We start from the raw sequence: 19,117 nt of genomic DNA, 5'->3' as shown, positions 1-19,117 counted from the left end.
CTTCTGTGTCAGGGTTCTTTGGCTGTCCTTTGGTGGTTGTAGATTCAAGAAAAAGCTGCAGAACTGGGCTCAGAGAAGAGCTAGTTGCAGGAGCCAGGGCTTCTTGGGGTCTCAGGAGGAATCCACTTCTGCAAGATTCCGGTTCTGAGGGAAGAGAATCTGCTCAGCCTGGGGTTGGTCATCCCTTGGCCATGGACGGGAAGGTGCCTTAAAACAGCAGTCACAGCGAGACAGATCGCCAAAGCAGAAGGAAGGAAGGTTGGGCTTTTAACAGAAGGAGAAATGGATGCTGAGCTGGTAAAAGCAACAGATGTCCTGTGTAGCTATAAACCATCACTTGGTGAAGCTTAAAAAAAAACCAAAGCCACTCACCACATGTGAGTGAAACAGTTGATTAAATCGTTATGATCTTCACCCACAAGTTCTTTCCTCAGCAATTTTGGTGAGCGTAAGATTTAGCACACTCTAAATATGACATTTAATTTTGGATATATGACTTCATCCTGGTCATGTTTGTCAAGTCTAAATCCTCCTGGCTTAGTAACTTCACTGTGGTTATTTGCGATTAACTCTAGGACACAGAGAATCCAGTGATCTACGTTTGTCCTTGAGCATCTGCCAGAGCATCCCAACCCTTTGACGTGTAACTGCTCTGTATGAAGCACTGACTGCGTCAGGCTTTCAAGGATATACTTCTGTTTATGGTTTCTGAAAACCCACAGGGAATACCAGTGTCCACTTAAATTCCTTAAAGCCCACGGGTGCCCGGGTGGCTCAGTCAGTTAAGCATCTGCCTTCGGCTCAGGACATGATCCCAGGGTCCTGGGATAGAACCCCGCATCGGGCTCCCTGCTCAGCAGGGAGTCTGCTTCTCCCTCTCTCTCTGCTGTTCCCCCGTTTGTGCTCTCTTGCTCTCTCTGTCAAATAAATAAAATCTTTAAAAAAAAACTTTCTTAAAGCCCAGTGTACAAAGTCTCCTTCTCCAGGATCCCACAACCTCTTGTGCATCCTTTATTAAAGCTCCTATTACCATACAACAGGTAGGAATTCCTTTCTCTCATAAGGATAAGGAACAATGACACTTATATCTGCATCCCCAGCACCGAACAGTTCCTGACACGTAGTAGGTAGGTAGTAAACATTTGTTGTATTAAACTACAATAGAATGAATAGCATGCAGTAACTTACTCGTGTATAACTAGTAAAAATTTTCTTTGACTCAAGTCTTGCTCCTGTAAAATGCAGATATATTGCAAATACCTTCCAGTTTTCTGAAAATGAGGAAAGTATTGGGAGTAAATTAGTAACATTATTGAGTCTAAGAATATCAGTCAGGCTCTAGGCAACAAAATAAGACACCACAGTAGGTATTTTACTAGAGAATTAATACGTGCAGTTGTTCCACAGATGTTAGCAGAAATAGGACATGAAGAGAACCCAGGAAAATAACTGCAGGAAGCAGTTACCACCAACAGGGTGGGAGGCACCAAAGGGTCCAGTGTGGGATTACTAGAAGCTGGCAACTCAGAGGAACAAAGCCGGTAAGATGGTGCTCTGACCACTGTGGACGGACTGCTGCCCAGCTGCCCCAAGCTCATCAGGAGCTCAGAGGAAGGGGCCCATGAAGTTGGGGCTCACACCTTGAGAAGAGAAGCTGCCTGGCTAATGCGGGTACCTCTGAAGGTAGGTCATAATTCAGGTTCTGGAAGGGTCAAAAGAAGCTGAAGCTGGGGAGAACTCCCACAGGTAAGGAATAGCAAGAAATGGAAAGAAGGTTTTTTCTCCTTTTCTACTCTCCATTCTCCTCCTCGTGTCCCCAGCTGGTCCAACCTTACTGGAATGGACTCTGAAAATTTCTAAGTTGCCCTTGCTAAAACTTAGCGGTGTAGAAGAAGTGCAGAGAATTAACAAATTTTAGTTAGATACCTGCTGTGTACCAGAAAGTATATTTTTAAAGACTATTTCTGTCACACTTGGGCACAATGAACGTGTGGCACTCACGGTAGATCAAAGATAAGAGTAATGTGGATCATAAAGGAATGGAAGATAGAATGTTTCAGTTAGCAGTGTGAGTCTATGTCTATCCCATCTATAAGGGCAGAATTTCAAGATACTTAAGTACTCCACAGAATCTTTTTGACTGGGAAAATTATTTTCTTCAGGGGTTTGAACAGATGTCTAGTCTCGGAACTTCTGGAATCGCTTCTTGGTGCCAGTGGCCTTCGGGACTTTGAGCACGTTGAAGCGCAGTCTTGCTCAAGGGTTGGCACTCGCCCACCATGACGATGTTGGACGTCCCTGAAGCAGGGCAACAGGTGCATGGACGTGGTCCTGTGGTTGTACTTTCAGATGTAGTGGAGGTAGGCTCAGAGGATGACAGTGGTCCTGTGCATCTTCATCTTGGTCACCACACCAGACAGAATCCGCCCTCGGATGGAGACATTACCAGTAAAGGGACATTTCTTGTCAATATAGGTGCCCTCAATCACCTCCTTGGGCACCGTGAAGCCAAGACCGATGTTTCTGTAGTATCACAAAAACTTCTCCTTGCCAGTTCCTCCAAGCAGGACCCTCTCCTTATTTTGAAAGATGGTTGGCTGCTTTTGGTAGACATGCTTAGTCTGAATGCCTACCATCTTCCCGGCCACCTAAAGAAAGGGTAATCCACAAAATCTTAACTTTTCTGCCACTTATTGTGCTAATGTTTTTACTTATAGCACAATTTACTTATACCACCTTATAGCAGCCACAGTGACACTGGAAAGAACACACACACTCATCATTCCGAGGTCCTTTGGTGTCCTTTATCTCCCCAGGAGTTCAAGAGTCCTTCAAGGGCCCAGACATGTCTGCTCTCTCCTTTCTGCTCCACATCAGAACTTGCTTTCCAGAGCCCCCACTTACAGCAGTGTGACACCAAAGAGCTAGACGGCGATTGGGTACCTCACCCTCCTTCTAGTACAGGAGAAAAGCTGAGAGGGTAACCAATTGCTCAGGATCACACAGTTAGTTATAAGGAGATGGGATTTGAGCTCAGACCTCTGAATGCCCAAATGAGTGTTCTTTCCAAGGTATGATGTGGCCTTGTATTAATACGTCATTTAGAGTCTACAATGGCCCTCCTTTTTCAGATATTTGCATTTTCTCAAGATCAGAACTTAAGTAAAATAATAACATGAAACTTTATATTAGATAGGATATTAGGGGAATCCTAGAGCTCTTTCGAAGTTCCTAAAACTGCATCCTATAGCTGCCTACGTCACAATCTTATGGCACACAGGAAGTCACTCACAACTTATATTTTCCTGAGAGAAAGGAGAAGGATCACGTGATTGGCACCTGCCATGTGTCAGACCCGTGCCACACATTTTACCTGTGGGACCTCGTTTCATCTTTAAAACAAGTCCATTAGGTAGTTATTATTATCCCCATCTATAAACAGTGTGGGGAAGTACAGCTCATATTTCTTATACTTTGTGGCTGTCCTTGGAAACTTGTTCTACGCTAGAGTCATTTCCCACATTACGAATCTGGGGATTCATAGGCCGAAACTCAGACTCCCTTTCCCCGCACATTCGCAGCCAGGGTGCAGACTCACACAAGTCTCAGAAGGAGAGCAGTGTGAAGAAGCTGTGCTGTCCTAAATCCATTTTCCTGGCTCGGACAGCAGACAGGAGTCTGGTCTTCAGTGACAGGAATGGCAGAGAGCCTTGCGTGCCGTGCGCAGGCATCTTGAGCACCAGCCGCGGCAGCAGGGCTGGGGGCTGGCCGACGCCGTCCTGCACGGGGGGCTTGGTACGGTTTCCGGTTGTGCAGTCTCCAGACCTGACCATCTGCCTCTCCCGGAGAGTCTACGAACTCCTGAATATCCCTTAATAAATCCCCTTCTGCTGAAACTAGCTGAAGTGGCTTCTGGGGTTGGCAACTAAGACCCCAGTCCACAATTCAAAACCACAGTGAGATACCACCTCACACCCATTAGGATGACTACTGTCAAGAAAATAAAGAAAAAGAAAGTAACAAGTGTTAGTGAGGATGTGGAGAAACTGGAACCCTTGTGTACTGTTGGTGGGAATGTAAATGGTGCAGGTGCTGTGGAAGACAGTATGGTAGTTCTTACAAAATTAAAAATAGGCTTACCCTACGATCCAGCAATCCCACTTCTGGGTGTACCCAAGACTGAAGTCAGGGTCTCAAAGAGATATCTGTACACCTATATCCATAGCAGCATTATTCACAACAGCTAAAATATGAAACATGAAATATGAAAACAGAATGCCAATTGCCAGAGGCTGGGTGGGGTGCACGGGAAGTTACCGTACGGTGGGTACGGCGTTTCCACTCTACAAGGCGGACAGCGCTCTAAGATGGTCGAGACTGCTGCACCACCACATGAAAGCCCTTGATACCACTGAGCTGTCCACTCGAAATGGTAAAGATAGTACATTTTATGTTACGTGCATCTTACCACAACTTAAAAACAAAGAAAAGACTGACAGTACCAAGCGCTTGCAATGATGTGGGGCACCTGGGACTCTCCTGCTTTGCTGATGAGCGTGCAAATGGTACAGCCATTGTGAAAAACCATATGGCGGTGCCTTGGAAGGTTACACAGACGTTTGCTGTATAATCCTGCCATCCCAGCTCTACGTATGTACCCACCTATGCCCACAGAAGAACTGATTGATAAGCAGGGCTCGGGGATGGGCGGGAAGGGTAACGTGAGGGGTACCTGTGGTGATAGAGCTGTTCTGTAGGTTGACTTCATCGATGTGAATATTGGACCGTAGTTTGCCAAGATGTTACCACCGGGGGAAACTGGGCAGACAGTTTACAGGATCTTTACAACTGTATGTGAATCTGCAATTTACCTAAAAAAAAAAAAGAGAGAGAGAGAGAGAGAAAAAAATCCCAGACCAATACAAGAAGTAATTTTCCTGGTTTCACGCAGCCAAAAAAGGGTAGAACCCAGATCTGAACCCTGGTCTGATTGGCCCTCTTCACGTGCTGTCCCCTTCCTCTGAGACCGTCCGTTGAGCGATCGCACGCTGTGAGCACTCAACCCGCACAAGGACTTGGAAGGTAGCTAATTTCTATGTTGCAGACGACACGAAGGAAGCATAAGGAGGTCGAGCCACTTGCCTGAGTCCTCACAGATGGCTCACAGCAGAGCTAGAGAGCCGTCTGGCTCCAGAGTTCATACTCTTACTAGGAAAATCAGGTCAAATGATGCTGAAGAAAAATAAATATGTTGCTGTGTAAGGTGCAGGATTTCTTACTGTTTGGGGGAAATATAGTTTAAATGTGTATGTTTTAAATGGATTTGTTTTAGATGCCTCACACTACCTCACTACTAATACTGATGAGCCGTTCCTGTGAAAGCTGCTTACAATAATAGGATTTCCTCCTGTGGTTGTAACTATGATCTTCATTCAATCCTCGGCATGTATGCAGCTTAAAGATGACCTTATGAAACTATTTAGATCTTTTGGATCAACAGATGCCTAAAAATTCAATGGTTGACATGGGAGATGTATCTAAGGTCCAGTGGTTTCCGTTTGTACAAAGAGTTATTTAGACACCAGTGAATAAGCATCACAAAGTTGAGAGGGCTTAAAGTATTAACTCCATTCAAGAAATGAATGCAGTTTTATAACCATCTGTACGAAAAGAAATCTCACTTTAAGTGAGGAGTATTTTTAAAGTGCAAATAATTCACACTCCCTGTCCTCTCCCCCACCTTGTCACACCCATGAATATTTCTATTTTGATACTGGGTTTTCTTAAGGCAGATTTCTATTTCTTTAGCCACACAATTGGAGTTCCCTAATTTGAAGCCGCAGTGGGGTATGGCAGGTGGAAAGAATACAAATCAGAATTGAGACCCAGGTTCTCGGCCTGTTTGCTGCCCAGAGCAAATTTGTTTTTTGACTCGGAATGCCTCATATACATTTTCTGTATCTGTTTCCTCAAATGCCAGGTGTGCCTTCTCGTCTTCCCAGACCCTTGGGAGGTATTTTGAAAGGCCCTCCATGTTCTCCTATCTAGTTTCCTTCTTGCTTTAAGTGGGTTTGGAAAGGAAATCATTCCATGGGCACACACACAGAGAATAGTTAATAACTACCATTTAGGGACACTTATGTTTCAGGCTCAATAACCACATTATCTTGAATCTTTATAACAATCCTACATGGTTGGATATATTAACTGGTTGGAATTACTAACGGCCCCATTTTATAAAAGCAGCAGCAGAGGGTGCAGAGGCAGGAGCACTGGCCATGTGCACAGACACGGTGTTTGAGCTCGGGAAAGTCACTTCTTGGTCACCCGTGTGCAGTGTGGTGGCCGACATGTACCAGCTCTCAGGAAGAGCCTGCTTTCCAAACAGCTGTTTCTGTGTCATGGCTTTAAGCTGAAGTTCAGAAAGTCATTAATGTGCTTTCCTATTTCTTCAGTCTCATAAATTTACCTTTGGAAAATTTACTTTTTTTCTAGCATGTAAGGGTTCAAAATCATAAAGCATGGAAATGTATATAGATTGCCTTAAGATAAGTGTGGTAGGCAATCAAATGTCCAAGGTGGCAAAGAGATGTCCACTTTGAGGTTTTGAAACTTAATTTCCTGAAGAAGGATCATTGTATACAGTGACTCATCCACTGGTAGCCCAGGCCCAGCTACCTAACCCTCCCAAGGTTTTAGTGTTAATATTGCTGAGCTCTTAAGGCATTTGGGTTCAAGGGTGAAAGTACTGGGTGTTTGCTTTAAAATCTGGAAATGCAAAAAAGGTGTTGAGGTTGTTAAGATTCAGAAACAAAGAAGGCTTTTTAGAAGAAGAGGTTCTTTAAAAGGATAGCTTACCATATGTAAAATGCAATAAGTATTTATTTTATTTTTCTTTTAGAGAGAGAGAAAGTGCGTGCATGAGTGGCGGTGAGGAGGGGGAGAGGGAGAGGGGGAGAGAGAATCTCAAGCAGGCTCCATGCTCAGCACAGAGCCCAGACACAGCGCTCAATCTTATGACCCTGAGATCATGACCTGAGCCGAAATCAAGATTCGGACCCTTAATCCACTGAGCCACACAGGCGCCCCTGCAATAAGTATTTAAAGGGAAAAACACACAAAATAACTAAGGTTATGTTAATTAGGGATGAAAATACTTTATTTCACTGTTGGCTAGGCTCACAGATAAAGTCAAGGATGATAGACCCTTATTTAATTTACAGTTATTTTCCCATATTTACATTAATTCACCAGTCTCCAGATAAGGGGAACGGTTACTTACATGTTTAGCAGTGATCTGTCACTTTAGGTTGTTCACAGATGGTCCTCGTTGTCACCATTCCATGTAGCACCTCCAAAGCATGGGCTTTGCAAATAGGTGCAGTTGGGTTTGAAACCTGGCTCTCCAGCCCTGGAGAGCTGGATGGCTTGTCTACTCTGACCAACCTCTCCGAGCCTCAGCTTCTTCTTTTATAAAATGGGGCTGTTAATAATTCCAACCAGTTAATATATCCAACCATGTAGGATTGTTATAAAGATTCAAGATACTGTGGTTATTGAGCCTGAAACATAAGTGTCCCTAAATGGTAGTTATTAACTATTCTCTGTGTGTGCCCATGGAATGATTTCCATTCCAAACCCACTTAAAGCAGGGAAAGTGAATTCAAGTATTTCCTCAAGCAGCTGTATAGTGTCATTTTAAGATCACGGTGACTCAACTCCCTTTTCCGTAAGGAAATAGAATTGGAAAAAGAAAAAGAAAAAGCTTCCAGCATTGCCCTGTGTTCAGCACTCAGAGGAGCTGTCGGTACTCTGCCCAACCTCGGGGACGTTAGTTCTCCAGAGTGTGAGAAGGAAGCTTAATGACAAGACTCATCTTCCCGGCAGCTCTAAAAAAAGGAGGGTGCTACACTGTGCACTGTAAGTACTTTGCGTCAACCCCCAGTGTCCTATACCTTCATTCAAAAATCCTGACAACTGGGGTGCTTGGGTGGCTCAGTTAGTTAGGTGTCTGCCTTCTGCATGGGTCAGGATCCTGGGGTCCTGGGATGGAGCTGCTCAGCGGGGAGTCTGCTTCTTCCTCTGTCCCTCCCCCTGCTTGTGTGCTCTTGCTCACTCTCTCTCAAAAAAAGAAAAACAACTTTATAAAAAAAAAAAAATCCTCACAACCACCCCTACACATTAGGTAGTTTTAGCGAAACAGGAGCAAAGGTTCTGGACTCACTGTCTATGTCCCCATCCCCGCTTCACAACTCACTAGCTTTGTGTCCTTAGACAGAGGACTTACCCATTCTAAAACTCACCGTCCTCATGTGAAACCTCTCGATAATGTTGATGCCCATCTCCCAGGACTGTTGTGAGGCTCATGTATAAAATATTCTGAGCATGACGCCTGCCAGGAAGAAAACACTAGTTAAACAGTTATTGTTTACGCAATAGTAATTATCTTGCACAATATCAAACACTAGTAAGAAGGTAGAAATCCTAGTCTTCTGACTCCAAACCCCAGGCTCTTTCTCTTTCACCATGTGTTACGTTGCAAAATGTTTACTGCTTCCTTCAATGATTAAAATACCTCAGTACTGTCTGCGTAATCCAGGGACACTGAAGGATTCTCCCTAATGATGCAGAGCTACAAATTAAAGATCATGGTAAGGAGAAAAAGATAATGTTGTCTCACTGTTCTTTGCTCTTGCTTGAGAAGGAAGGCCCACATATCGGACCATGTCTCAGTTCCCAAGAACTCTACTTCCCAGGAGCTGTATTTCTCTGATATCAAGATGGATTTCAGTCCTGCCGACCAAAAGCACTCCCTGTGATTTGACAGTAGAGAGGCCACATTATCCTCTCTGTTTGGTGCTAAATGGTGACATCAACTCTTTGTCTCCCTTTCAAAGTGATCCTCTAGTATTTTGCGCCAACTTCCTCCAAACAACACAACTGGTGCTGTTGCCAGTCACGCTGGCTTTCTGGTTCACTGCCCACGGAGGCGGAAATAAATGGCGCCCTTGCTCCCTACTTTAACTACCACTGGGCTGGGCACAGTTCCAGGCTCCTTGGGTACTGAACCTTGCAGGGTCCATAAAGTTAATTTTCCAGACTCACTGAAGCCTGGTATGAACTTCAGACAAGGCAGCTCTGGAGAAAGTCACACTGACTTTCCCATATCACTTAAAAATAATTTTTTTAACTTGTCAAAAAGAAACATTCACCAACATAGACCATAGGCTGGTCTTAATACATTGCAAAGAATTTAAATCATACAAAGAGAGTTCTCTGAAAAGAATGGAACTCTGATTCTAGAAATCAGGAATAAAAAGATATCTAGAAAGTCCCCAAGTAGTTGGAAATTAAACAACACACTTCAAAATAACCCATGGGTCAAACAGGAAGTCACAAGATAAGTTGGAAAATACTTTGGGCTGAATGAAAATGAAAATACAACATATTAAGATTTCTGGGATGCATTTAAAGTAGTGCTTAGAGAGGAAAATATATGGCATCAAAGGCTTATATTATAAACAAGAAATATCTAAAACTAATGGTCTAGGTTTCCATCTTTAAAAAACTAGAAAAAGCAGCTAAAAGCAAAGCAAACAGAAAGAAAAAATAATAAAGAGATGAAATCAATGAAAGTAAAAAACAGAAAAATCATAGAGAAAATCAACTAAATCAAAAGCTGTTTCTTGGGCGCCTGGGTGGCTCAGTCATTAAGCGTCTGCCTTCGGCTCAGGTCATGATCCCAGGGTCCTGGGATCGAGTCCCACATCGGGCTCCCTGCTCCGCGGGAAGCCTGCTTCTCCCTCTCCCACTCCCCCTGCTTGTGTTCCTGCTCTCGCTATGTCTCTCTCTGTCAAATAAATAAATAAAATCTTTAAAAAAAAAAAAAAGCTGTTTCTTTTAAAAGACCAATAAAATTGATAAGACTTAGTCAAACTGATCAAGAAAAAGAAGGGGAAAAAAACAAATTATTAATATCAAGAATGACATAGGGAACACCACTATATATCCTTTAAATATTAAAAGGGTAATAATGTAATAGTATTATACATTAACAACATTAAAAGGATGATAGTATAATATTGTTATATATGAACAACTTTATACCCATAAACTCCAGTATCTAGATGAAATAGACAAATTCCTTGAAGATACAAGCTACCAAGACTCACTCAAGAAAAAATAGATATCCTGAATAGCCTTATATATTTTATTAAAGAAACAGAATTTGTAGTTTAAAACATTTCAACAGGGAAAACTCCATACTCAGATGGCTTTATTGGAAAAATTCTAACAAACATTAAAGGAATAAATAATACCAATTTAATGTAAACGTCTCCAGAAAACAGAAGAGAAGGAAACACTTCCCCACTCATTTTATGAGATCAGTATTACCCTGACACCAAAACTAGAGAAAGACATTACAAGAAAACTATAGATCAATGTCTCTCAGAAATATTAATTCAAGAATTCTTAATAAAATGTGACTGACTCAAGCAACGTAGCAAAATGACAGAATATCATAACTAAGTTGGGTTTATCCCAGGAATGCAAGTTTTGCATCCAACATTTTAATTTTTTATTTTTATTTCTTTGCGTTCATTTATTTTTAAAGATTTTATTTATTTGACAGAGAGAGAGAGCACAAGAAGGTGGGGCGACAGGCTGAGGGAGAAGCAGGCTCCCCACTGAGCAGGCAGCCGGACATGGGGCTCCATCCCAGGACCCTGGGATCATGACCTGAGCTGAAGGCAGACACTTAATGGACTGAGCCACCCAGGTGTCCCTCAACATTTTTAAATCTATGAATGTAATTCACTGTATCAACAGACTAAATAAGAAAAAACATATGCTCATCTCAATAGATGCAGAAAAGTATTTGGTAAATTCAACATCCATTCACTATTTAAAAAAAAATTCTCAGCAAATTGGATTACAGAAAACTTTCTCAATCTAATAAAGGGCTTCTATGTCAGTTCTATATTGAGGCAAAACAACCCCAAAATATAAATATTAAACACTTACTATCTCACAGTTCCTGCAGATTAGTCGAATCCAGATATGACTAGTTAAGTGCCTCTGACTCAAGGTCTCTCACAAGATTGAACTTTTGTCATCAGTTGCGGCTACAGTCTATTCTGGAAGCTCACTGGAGCAAGAGAGGCAGTGGGGAGATCCACTTCCAAGCTCATTCCCATGGTTGTTGGCAAGATTCAATTCCTCACGGAACATGGGACTGAGTGCCTAAATTCTTGGCTGTTGGCCTCCTCAGAACCTTGCCATAGGGCAGCTTGCAACATGGCATCTGAATTCCCTCAGGGGAAGTGAGAAAGAGAGTACCCAAGGCGGGAATCCGTCTCTTTGTCAGCTAATCTTGGCAGTGATATTCCATTACCTTTGCCATATTTTATTCCTCAGAAGCAAGTTACGAGGTCAAGCCTACGCTGAAGGGAAGGAAAACACACAAGGGCATGAATACCAGGAGGCAGGGCTCTTTAAGGACCATTTTAGAGGCTGCCTACCACAGCATCTACAAAGAGATCTAACTGACATCATACCTAGTGGTACAAGACAATGCTTTCCTCCTAAGATCAGTAATAGAAATGTCTGCTCTCGGGGTGCCTGGGTGGCTCAGTCATTAAGCGTCTGCCTTCGGCTCGGGTCATGATCCCAGGGTCCTGGGATCGAGCCCCGCATCTGGCTCCCTGCTCATCGGGAAGCCTGCTTCTCCCTCTCCCATTCCCCCTGCTTGTGTTCCTGCTCTCACTGTGTCTCTCTCTGTCAAATAAATAAATAAAATCTTTAAAAAAAAGAAATGTCTGCTCTTACTGTTCCTGTTTGACATCACACTGGAGGGCCTATCAAGTGCAGGACGGCAAGAAAAAGAAAGAAAAGGTATACCAGTTAGGAAGAACTAAACCTATCCCTATTTGCTGATGACATGACTGTCTATATAGAAAACCCCAAGGAATTTACAAAAAGCTAGAACTTGTGAGAAAACATCCAGAAGGTAAATAAGCATATGGGAAACTGCTCAACATTAGTTATTAGGGAAATGCAAATTAAAACCACAAGAGCCAATTACCTACCTATTAGAATGGCTAAAATCAAAAGACCTGAATACGAAGTGCTGGCAAAGATGCAGAGTAATTGGAACATTGCTGGCAGGAATGTAAAATGGCACAGTGACTTTAGAAAACATTTTGGCAATTACTTACAATAACATATACTTATCCTGTGACCCAGCAGTACTCCTCCTAAGTATTATTTTCCTAAGAGAAAGGAAAACATATGCTCACACAAAAGACCATGCATGAATGTTTATAGTGGCTTGATTTATAATCACCAAGACTAGAAACAACTCCAATGTTCTTCAACTGGAAATAAAGTCTGGTTTATCCATACAATGGAATACTACTGAGCAATGAAAAAGAATGAACTACTGAGAAATGCAACTACATGGGTGAATCTCAAATGCATTATGTTAAGTAAAAGAAATTTAGTCAGCCTCAAAAGGTTACATTTATATGATATCCTGGAAAAGGCAAAACTATAGAGACAGAAAACACATCAGTGGTGGCCATTTGCAAACAATTTCTAGGAGGTTCACAGCTCACCTGTAGCTCATCCCTGGACCCCCTCTATATGCGACTCCCTGGTCAAGGCAGCCACCAATTCCTCTCCTCCCAGCTTCAGCTCCTTCCTGAACCCTATTCAGATTTACCTTTAGTGGCATGCTGCTTGGTGCATAGACAGTATGACACTTTTCTCTCCTCAGGTGTCACTTCCAAGGCAAACACCCGTCTCAGTGCTGGGCATATGGAATGGGCTAGATGATAAAGTACTGTGGCAGTCTGCCTAGTAGCAAACTATTTCATGATTTCCTCAGGTCCATGAACTTCCCACCATTGTGCCCAGACTTGAGTGAGTAGGAACCAGTTGGGAGACGGACGGGAATAAGGAACCTAAGACAGGGGCGCCTGGCTGGCTCAGTCGGTAGAGCATAGGACTCTTCACCTCAGAGTCCTGAGTTTGAGTCCCCCGTTGGGCTTGGAGATGACTTAAGAAAAACAAAACAAAACAAAAACCCTAAACCAAGGTGGGTTCTGTAAAACTCCATCTCCCACATCAGAAAGCCCAGCTATATAGGAAGTCGATGGTGATGGACCCGCAGGCTAATGGAGGGAAGTGCTGACTTTAAGCAGTTTCAGTCATCATACCTCCTTCTCCCTCTTTTCCTCTCTCTCTGCCATTCATTCACATTCGTTGACTGGATGCTGCAGCACTGATCAGGACAGACATAAAGGCGTTTGCAGCCTAGCACAGGCTACGAGGGAGTTACCGGTTCTCTGACCGTGTGGGGCCCGCCCTGCCCGAGAAGTTCAGAGCGCATGGGGGTTGGGGGCAGGGGTGCTCCCGGCGCAGGCGTCTTCCCAGCCGACCTGCCAGAGCTGCGTTTTTCACGCGCTGCTGGAGGCTGCAGTCCTGCAGGCCTCCTCTCCCCGCGGAGGGACGCGCGGCACCCGGGCCCCGGGGCCGCCCACGGGGGCCCATCCCCGCCGCCGAGGTGCGGCGGCCCCGCCCAGGCCAGCCCGGGGCGGGGGCCCGTTCCCATAGGGATTGCGGCCGGGGCGGCGGCGAGCGCAGCCGCGAGAGAGGCGGCGAGGCGGGAGCAGGGCCAGGCCGGGCAGCCGCGGCGCCGTGAGTCCGGGGCGGGGAAGGCGCGCGGGCCGGGACGGCGGGCCTGGGCGCCACGTGGCGCCGCTCGAGGCTGCGCGGCGCGGGCCGGGCGCGGGGGGCGGGGGGAACGGCGCGGCCCTGCTCCCCGCCGAGGCCCACGCGGGAGGCGCCCGGCTCCCGCGCCTCGGGCCCTCGCCTCGCCGCCCCCGCGGGGCCCCGGCAGGTGTCTCCTTGCCCAAGGGAAATGAGACCCGAAATGAGAACCGGGGAAGCCCTGAGCCTTCCCAGTCCTGCAGCCGGCTCATGTGTCTTAGATCGGATGAACTAGAACGTTAAACAAGATAGATTATCTTACAACTCGGTTCGTTTTAGGATGACGGGTCGCATTAGAATTGTTTTACAGAAGGCAGCGAGCTCTAGGCTGTCATCCCGGATCTCGTTGCCATGGCCGAGGGGCGAGGTTTAAGGACATGGGTCGATTCCTAATTCTTTAACAAGTGCCCTTCTGTTCCAGGTGCTTGACAAAGACCCATCGTTGAGTGGGGCTCTAATGCAGTCTGTTCGAGCCAGTCTTCCATAAGCGACATTTTCAAACTATGTGAAGATCCGTTTTAAGATTTTTTCCTCTATGATGGAGAAGTATGAAAAAATTGGGAAAATTGGCGAAGGATCCTATGGAGTTGTTTTCAAATGCAGAAACAGGGACACGGGTCAGATTGTAGCCATCAAGAGATTTCTGGAATCAGAGGATGACCCTGTCATAAAGAAAATCGCACTTCGAGAAATCCGCATGCTCAAGGTAATGGATTCTTTAAAGTGAATTTTATAGGGACTAAAAAATTAAAGCGAGTCGTATTATGTCTAATAACTGTGTTAAGATGTGGTAACATCTCCTTCCCGCACGGACTTTTGTCCTCATTGACACAAATGGAACGTCTGTGTACAAGTCACCAATTACTTGGGGGGGGGCGGGACTTGTGCAGGGAAAGGGGTTCACTTTTGGAGATGCTGTGGGGTGTTTCATTTTTCTTCCTTGAAACTTCTCTCCCATGTGAGCTCTAGACCTGGTTCTTGAAGAGCCATCAACTTTGATAGTACAGGAATTTACCACAACTCCAGTTTGCTAGCATTCATGAGTTTTAAACTTCCAGACCATCTTCTGTTGACATTCTCAGCCCATTAAGAGAATTAATCATTTACCTGTTTTCCAACTGCTAGGAAGCTGACAGGTTTTCTCTACACCTCACACTAATCTGCTGCTGAACATTATAATGTCCTATCTCTAGAAAAAGGATTCTTCTTAAAGAAGTGAAATGATCACTTTTAAAATGTTTGTTAACCCTAGAAGACCGTGAAATCAGAGTGGTGGAAAAAGTTTATTACAAGCTGAGAGCATTTTTACCTGTAATAGGAAGAGGCTGCTTTTCTGAATGTCTGTGAGGAAACCTAAATCCCAACATAGAGTGTGACATGTAATGAACATAGTGGGGTTAACTTGGTTTCAAACAGTTAGGGCCTCTGTGTTCAGACACGTATAACCAACTCTATGTCGAGGGAAGGAGCAGCCTAGTGGGAGGGAGAGGAACATCCAGGGGATTTTCTCTTATCCCTGCCTCTTTGTTTTCTCCAGGCCTCTCTCAACGTCTCTCTTTCCCATGGCTTGAGTGTGGGGTTATCTCTGGATGAGGACCCTGAATGTGAATTAGCAGGCTTTGGGTAAATTGAAATGAGTGGATAATAGGAAACCTCTCTCTTTCGGTTTGGGATGTTCTTAACCAACAGGATCTTACCTATTCTGAGAAGACACTTCCAAGGATCCTCCACCCACACCCCGAGAGGCCCTCCCCTAGGAAGGGGTGAGACCAGCGGTATTTGCCCATCCCATGGCCTGGGGACCCCCTGTCCATGGGGACAGGTTCTCACCCTTTCTTTTGGGCTGTTGGGTGTTTTTCACTTTCTCAGGCCCTCGGTAGAGGAGAAGGTGATACTTGAATGTCAAAGGATTCTTTTACACCAAAGAAAAGACAATCTGTTTCTAGTGGAGAGATACTCTTTTTCTGATTCCGAAGATCACCTGTGAATGCCTCAACCCTCTCAGCGCTCTTTAGCAATACTGGGTTTGCAAGTGTAGCTCCCTGAATTAATTGAGCTCCTCCAGGATGGGGACCTCTGTGTCTCTGTATGGATTACTAAGCACTTAGTAGGCCTCCAATACACGTTACTGGAGATTGAAAAAAAAAATGTTAACAAAATATGCTCTTAGGAAGAGTGGTTGTTGCCAGTACATTAGGAAGTCACATGTGTTCTTTAAATAACTGAATAATGGTGCTACCTAAAGGAAAGGGTTGTGTGCATGGGAGGCTGATTTTGAAGCAGAGAGCACTCATTCTTCAAAACCAAGTGCACAGATGTAGACCCCCAATCTATGTGAGGTGATGGGACTAGATTGATAGAGTTTCTTCTTCAGAGCCCTAACTTCTCAGCCTTCTGTGATATCCCCAACACATAACAGGTACTTAAATATTTGCTGAAACAGTAAATTGGAAGTTTCTTGGATGAAGTCACATTTTCTCCATTTAATTATTCAGTAAATATGTATAGAGCCTCATTGTGCCTACAATAGTGTATTTTTTAGGGGCGCCTGGGTGGCTCAGTTGGTTAAAACAGTGTTTTTTTGTTTTGTTTTTTGTCTTTGTTTTTTTTAAATATTTGATCTATTTATTTGAGAGAAAAAGAATGAGACAGAGAGAGCATGAGAGGGGGGAGGGTCAGAGGGAGAAGCAGACTCCCCGCTCGGCGGGGAGTCCGATGCGGGACTCGATCCAGGGACTCCAGGATCATGACCTGAGCTGAAGGCAGTTGCCCAACCAACTGAGCCACCCAGGCGCCCTAAAACAGTGTTTTTAAAAATTTTTTATTTATTTGAGAGCGAGAGAGAGAGAGCGCGCGCTCATGCGTGGGGGGAGGGGCAGAGGGAGAGAGAATCTGAAGCTGACTCCCCTGCTGAGCGCCAAGCCAGACACAGGACTCTCTCTCGTCGCTGAGATCGTGACCTGAGCCGAAACCAAGAGTCAGACGCTCACCCGACTGAGCCACCCAGGTGCCCCTAAAACAAGGTTTATATGAAGTTGTACACCCTGTGTTTCAGATGCTTAACTCATGGAAGGGAAATAAGAAAAATTTCCCCTTGGCTCTCAATCCTGATAAGCTCGGTTCCTGATGAGCGGGGTGTGTGTCATTCACCTTGTGTCCCCAGGCTGGCAAGAACCCTCTATATAAAGTGTTTAGAGGCATGTTTGAACTAGACTTTGAAGTGTTTAGGGAGGCATGGAATGAGAAATAAGGCATTCAGGGCCGAGTCTCTCCGAGGAAAAGGTGCATAATTCGAAAGCAGTATATTGAGGGAACATGGGTTATAACCCTAAAGTCTTAGCCAAGATTACCTGCTGGGTGGTAGCAGGCCAGGGAGAGAGGGAAAGGAAAGAAAGCCAGGGTTCAGTAGAAGGCAGTGTGAGGAATTTCTTGGAATAGAGGTCTGCTTTGCACAAAGCTACACCTTGGTCCCAGGTGGCCTTTGGGGTTTGGAGGTTGACTCCGGGGGACATACTGTAGTCACTGAGAACAGGAAAAAACTGGTGACATCTAGGCAAATGTTTTAGGGCCCCCATCTGAGCTGGAATTCAAGGGAGAGCTCCCGTGGCCCGTGGGAAGAGGAATATTACACTGTGAGCCCAGCACAGCTCTGTGGGCCCAATGGAAGGTTGCAGCTCAGTGAGTTTGAGTTCCTAGTACTTTCCTTGCACACCTCTTGCAGAGCTGTGCTTTTAATGACCCCTGCTAAGGTCGGGAACTAGGAACTAGGAGGATTGAGGCTGAAGGTTACCTCAGTAACCTTAGCCAGAGCAGGTGAGGACCGGTAGGAGCTGACCCACAGACTGCTCCTATTACAATAAGGAAAGCAAGACAAGTAGATTAAGACCAGGTGTAGGGGGCTTTGAATGCCAGGCCAAGGAGTTTGGCTTTCTCTCGAAAAGAAAGAAGCCAGCAAGATTTTAATTAGAAAGTTGTCATTTGTAGACTTTCGGATTTTTTTTCTTTCCCCCCAGATTTATTAAGATATAATTGACATGTAACACTGTGTAAATTTAAGGCATATGATATTTGTTACACATATGTATTATGAAATGATTACCACAATAAGGTGGTTAACACCTCCATCACCTCACATAATTACCATTTTTTTGGTAGTTAGAACATTTAAGATTTACTCTCTTAGCAACTTTTGGGTATAGAATAGGTATTGTTAACTATAGTCACCACGTGTACATTAGATCACTTGGAACTTACTCATCTTGTAACTGGAAGTTTATATCCATTTCCCCCACCCTATAGCCCCTGCCAACCACCATTCTACCCTCTATTTTTGAGTTCTGCTTTTTTAGATTCCATGCATAAGTGAAAACATCCAGTATTTGTCTTTCTCTGACTTATTTCATTTAGCATATTGCCCTCGAAGTCTATCCATGTCCTTGCAAATGGCAGGATTTTCTTCTTTTTATGGCTGAATAATATTCCATTATGCACACACACACATGCACACGCATGTGCACACACACATGTATACGTTCCCCACGTAGACTTTCGGAGTTCATGGACCTGTAAAATTAAAGAAAAAACTTTTTTTACATATAGGGATAGTGTTGTCAACATTTTTTTTCCAAAGATTTTATTTATTCATTTGAGAGAGAGAGAGAGCATGAGCAGTGGGGAGAGGCAGAGGGAGAAGCAGACTCCCTGCTGAGCCAAAGAGCCCGATGTGGAACTCAATCCCAGAACCCGGAGATCATGACCTGAGCCAAAGGCAGACACTTAACCATCTGAGCCACCCAGGCGTCCCAAAAATCTTTATATTTATGTAAGTATCTTTTAAGAACACTTTTTATTTTTATTTTATTTTTAAAGATTTTATTTATTTGGCAGAGAGATAGAGCCAGAGAGCATAAGCAGGGGGAGTGGCAGAGGGAGAATCAGGCTCCCCAAGAGCAGGGAGCCCGATGTGGGGCTCGATCCCAGGACCCTGAGATCATGACCTGAGCCGAAGGCAGACGCTTAACCGACTGAGCCACCCAGACGCCCCTTTGTTGTCAGCATTTTAAAAAGCCAACTACCAAATACTGTCACCATTATTTCATAAAAGAAAGGACATTTTAATATTAAAAAAGAAAACCTTTAGGAAAGACACAATTTTAAACCAAAGCACAGTCTTCCTGAGAGAGTGGTTGACAACTATAAATAATGTCTATGTAGCTACCTTTCTGTGGTGTGTGAACAGTGTGTGTACTTATGTGCATGTGTGGGTATTCACTGTCCATTGATGAAAATGGTGACATCATTGGTTTTGTGCAGCCTGAATGTCGTGCACGTTAGCACTCTCTGG

At 44.4% G+C, this 19,117-nt stretch overlaps 1 protein-coding gene and 1 pseudogene across 3 annotated transcripts in view; one reads left to right on the top strand and one right to left on the bottom strand.

Annotated features, from left to right (window-relative positions):
• Positions 1-899: 899 nt before the first annotated feature.
• On the bottom strand, positions 900-13,308 carry LOC116632959 (annotated as a pseudogene).
• The window catches only part of CDKL1 (cyclin dependent kinase like 1), a 56,595-nt gene continuing 50,713 nt past the window's right edge, over positions 13,236-19,117 (top strand). The window contains exons 1-2 of one of the 3 annotated variants that reach the window (XM_032405059.1): positions 13,236-13,355; positions 14,195-14,479. In XM_032405059.1, the coding sequence (XP_032260950.1) occupies positions 14,309-14,479 (171 nt within the window). In that variant the 5' untranslated portion in view covers positions 13,236-13,355; positions 14,195-14,308. The other 2 variants (XM_032405057.1, XM_032405056.1) reach the window with 2 other exon arrangements.

This window comes from Phoca vitulina, unplaced genomic scaffold (assembly GCF_004348235.1).
Source record: "Phoca vitulina isolate PV1807 unplaced genomic scaffold, GSC_HSeal_1.0 scaffold7, whole genome shotgun sequence".
NCBI lineage: Eukaryota > Metazoa > Chordata > Mammalia > Carnivora > Phocidae > Phoca > Phoca vitulina.
The sequence above is the reverse complement of the archived record's forward strand: the minus strand, read 5'-3'. Positions and strand labels throughout refer to the sequence as shown.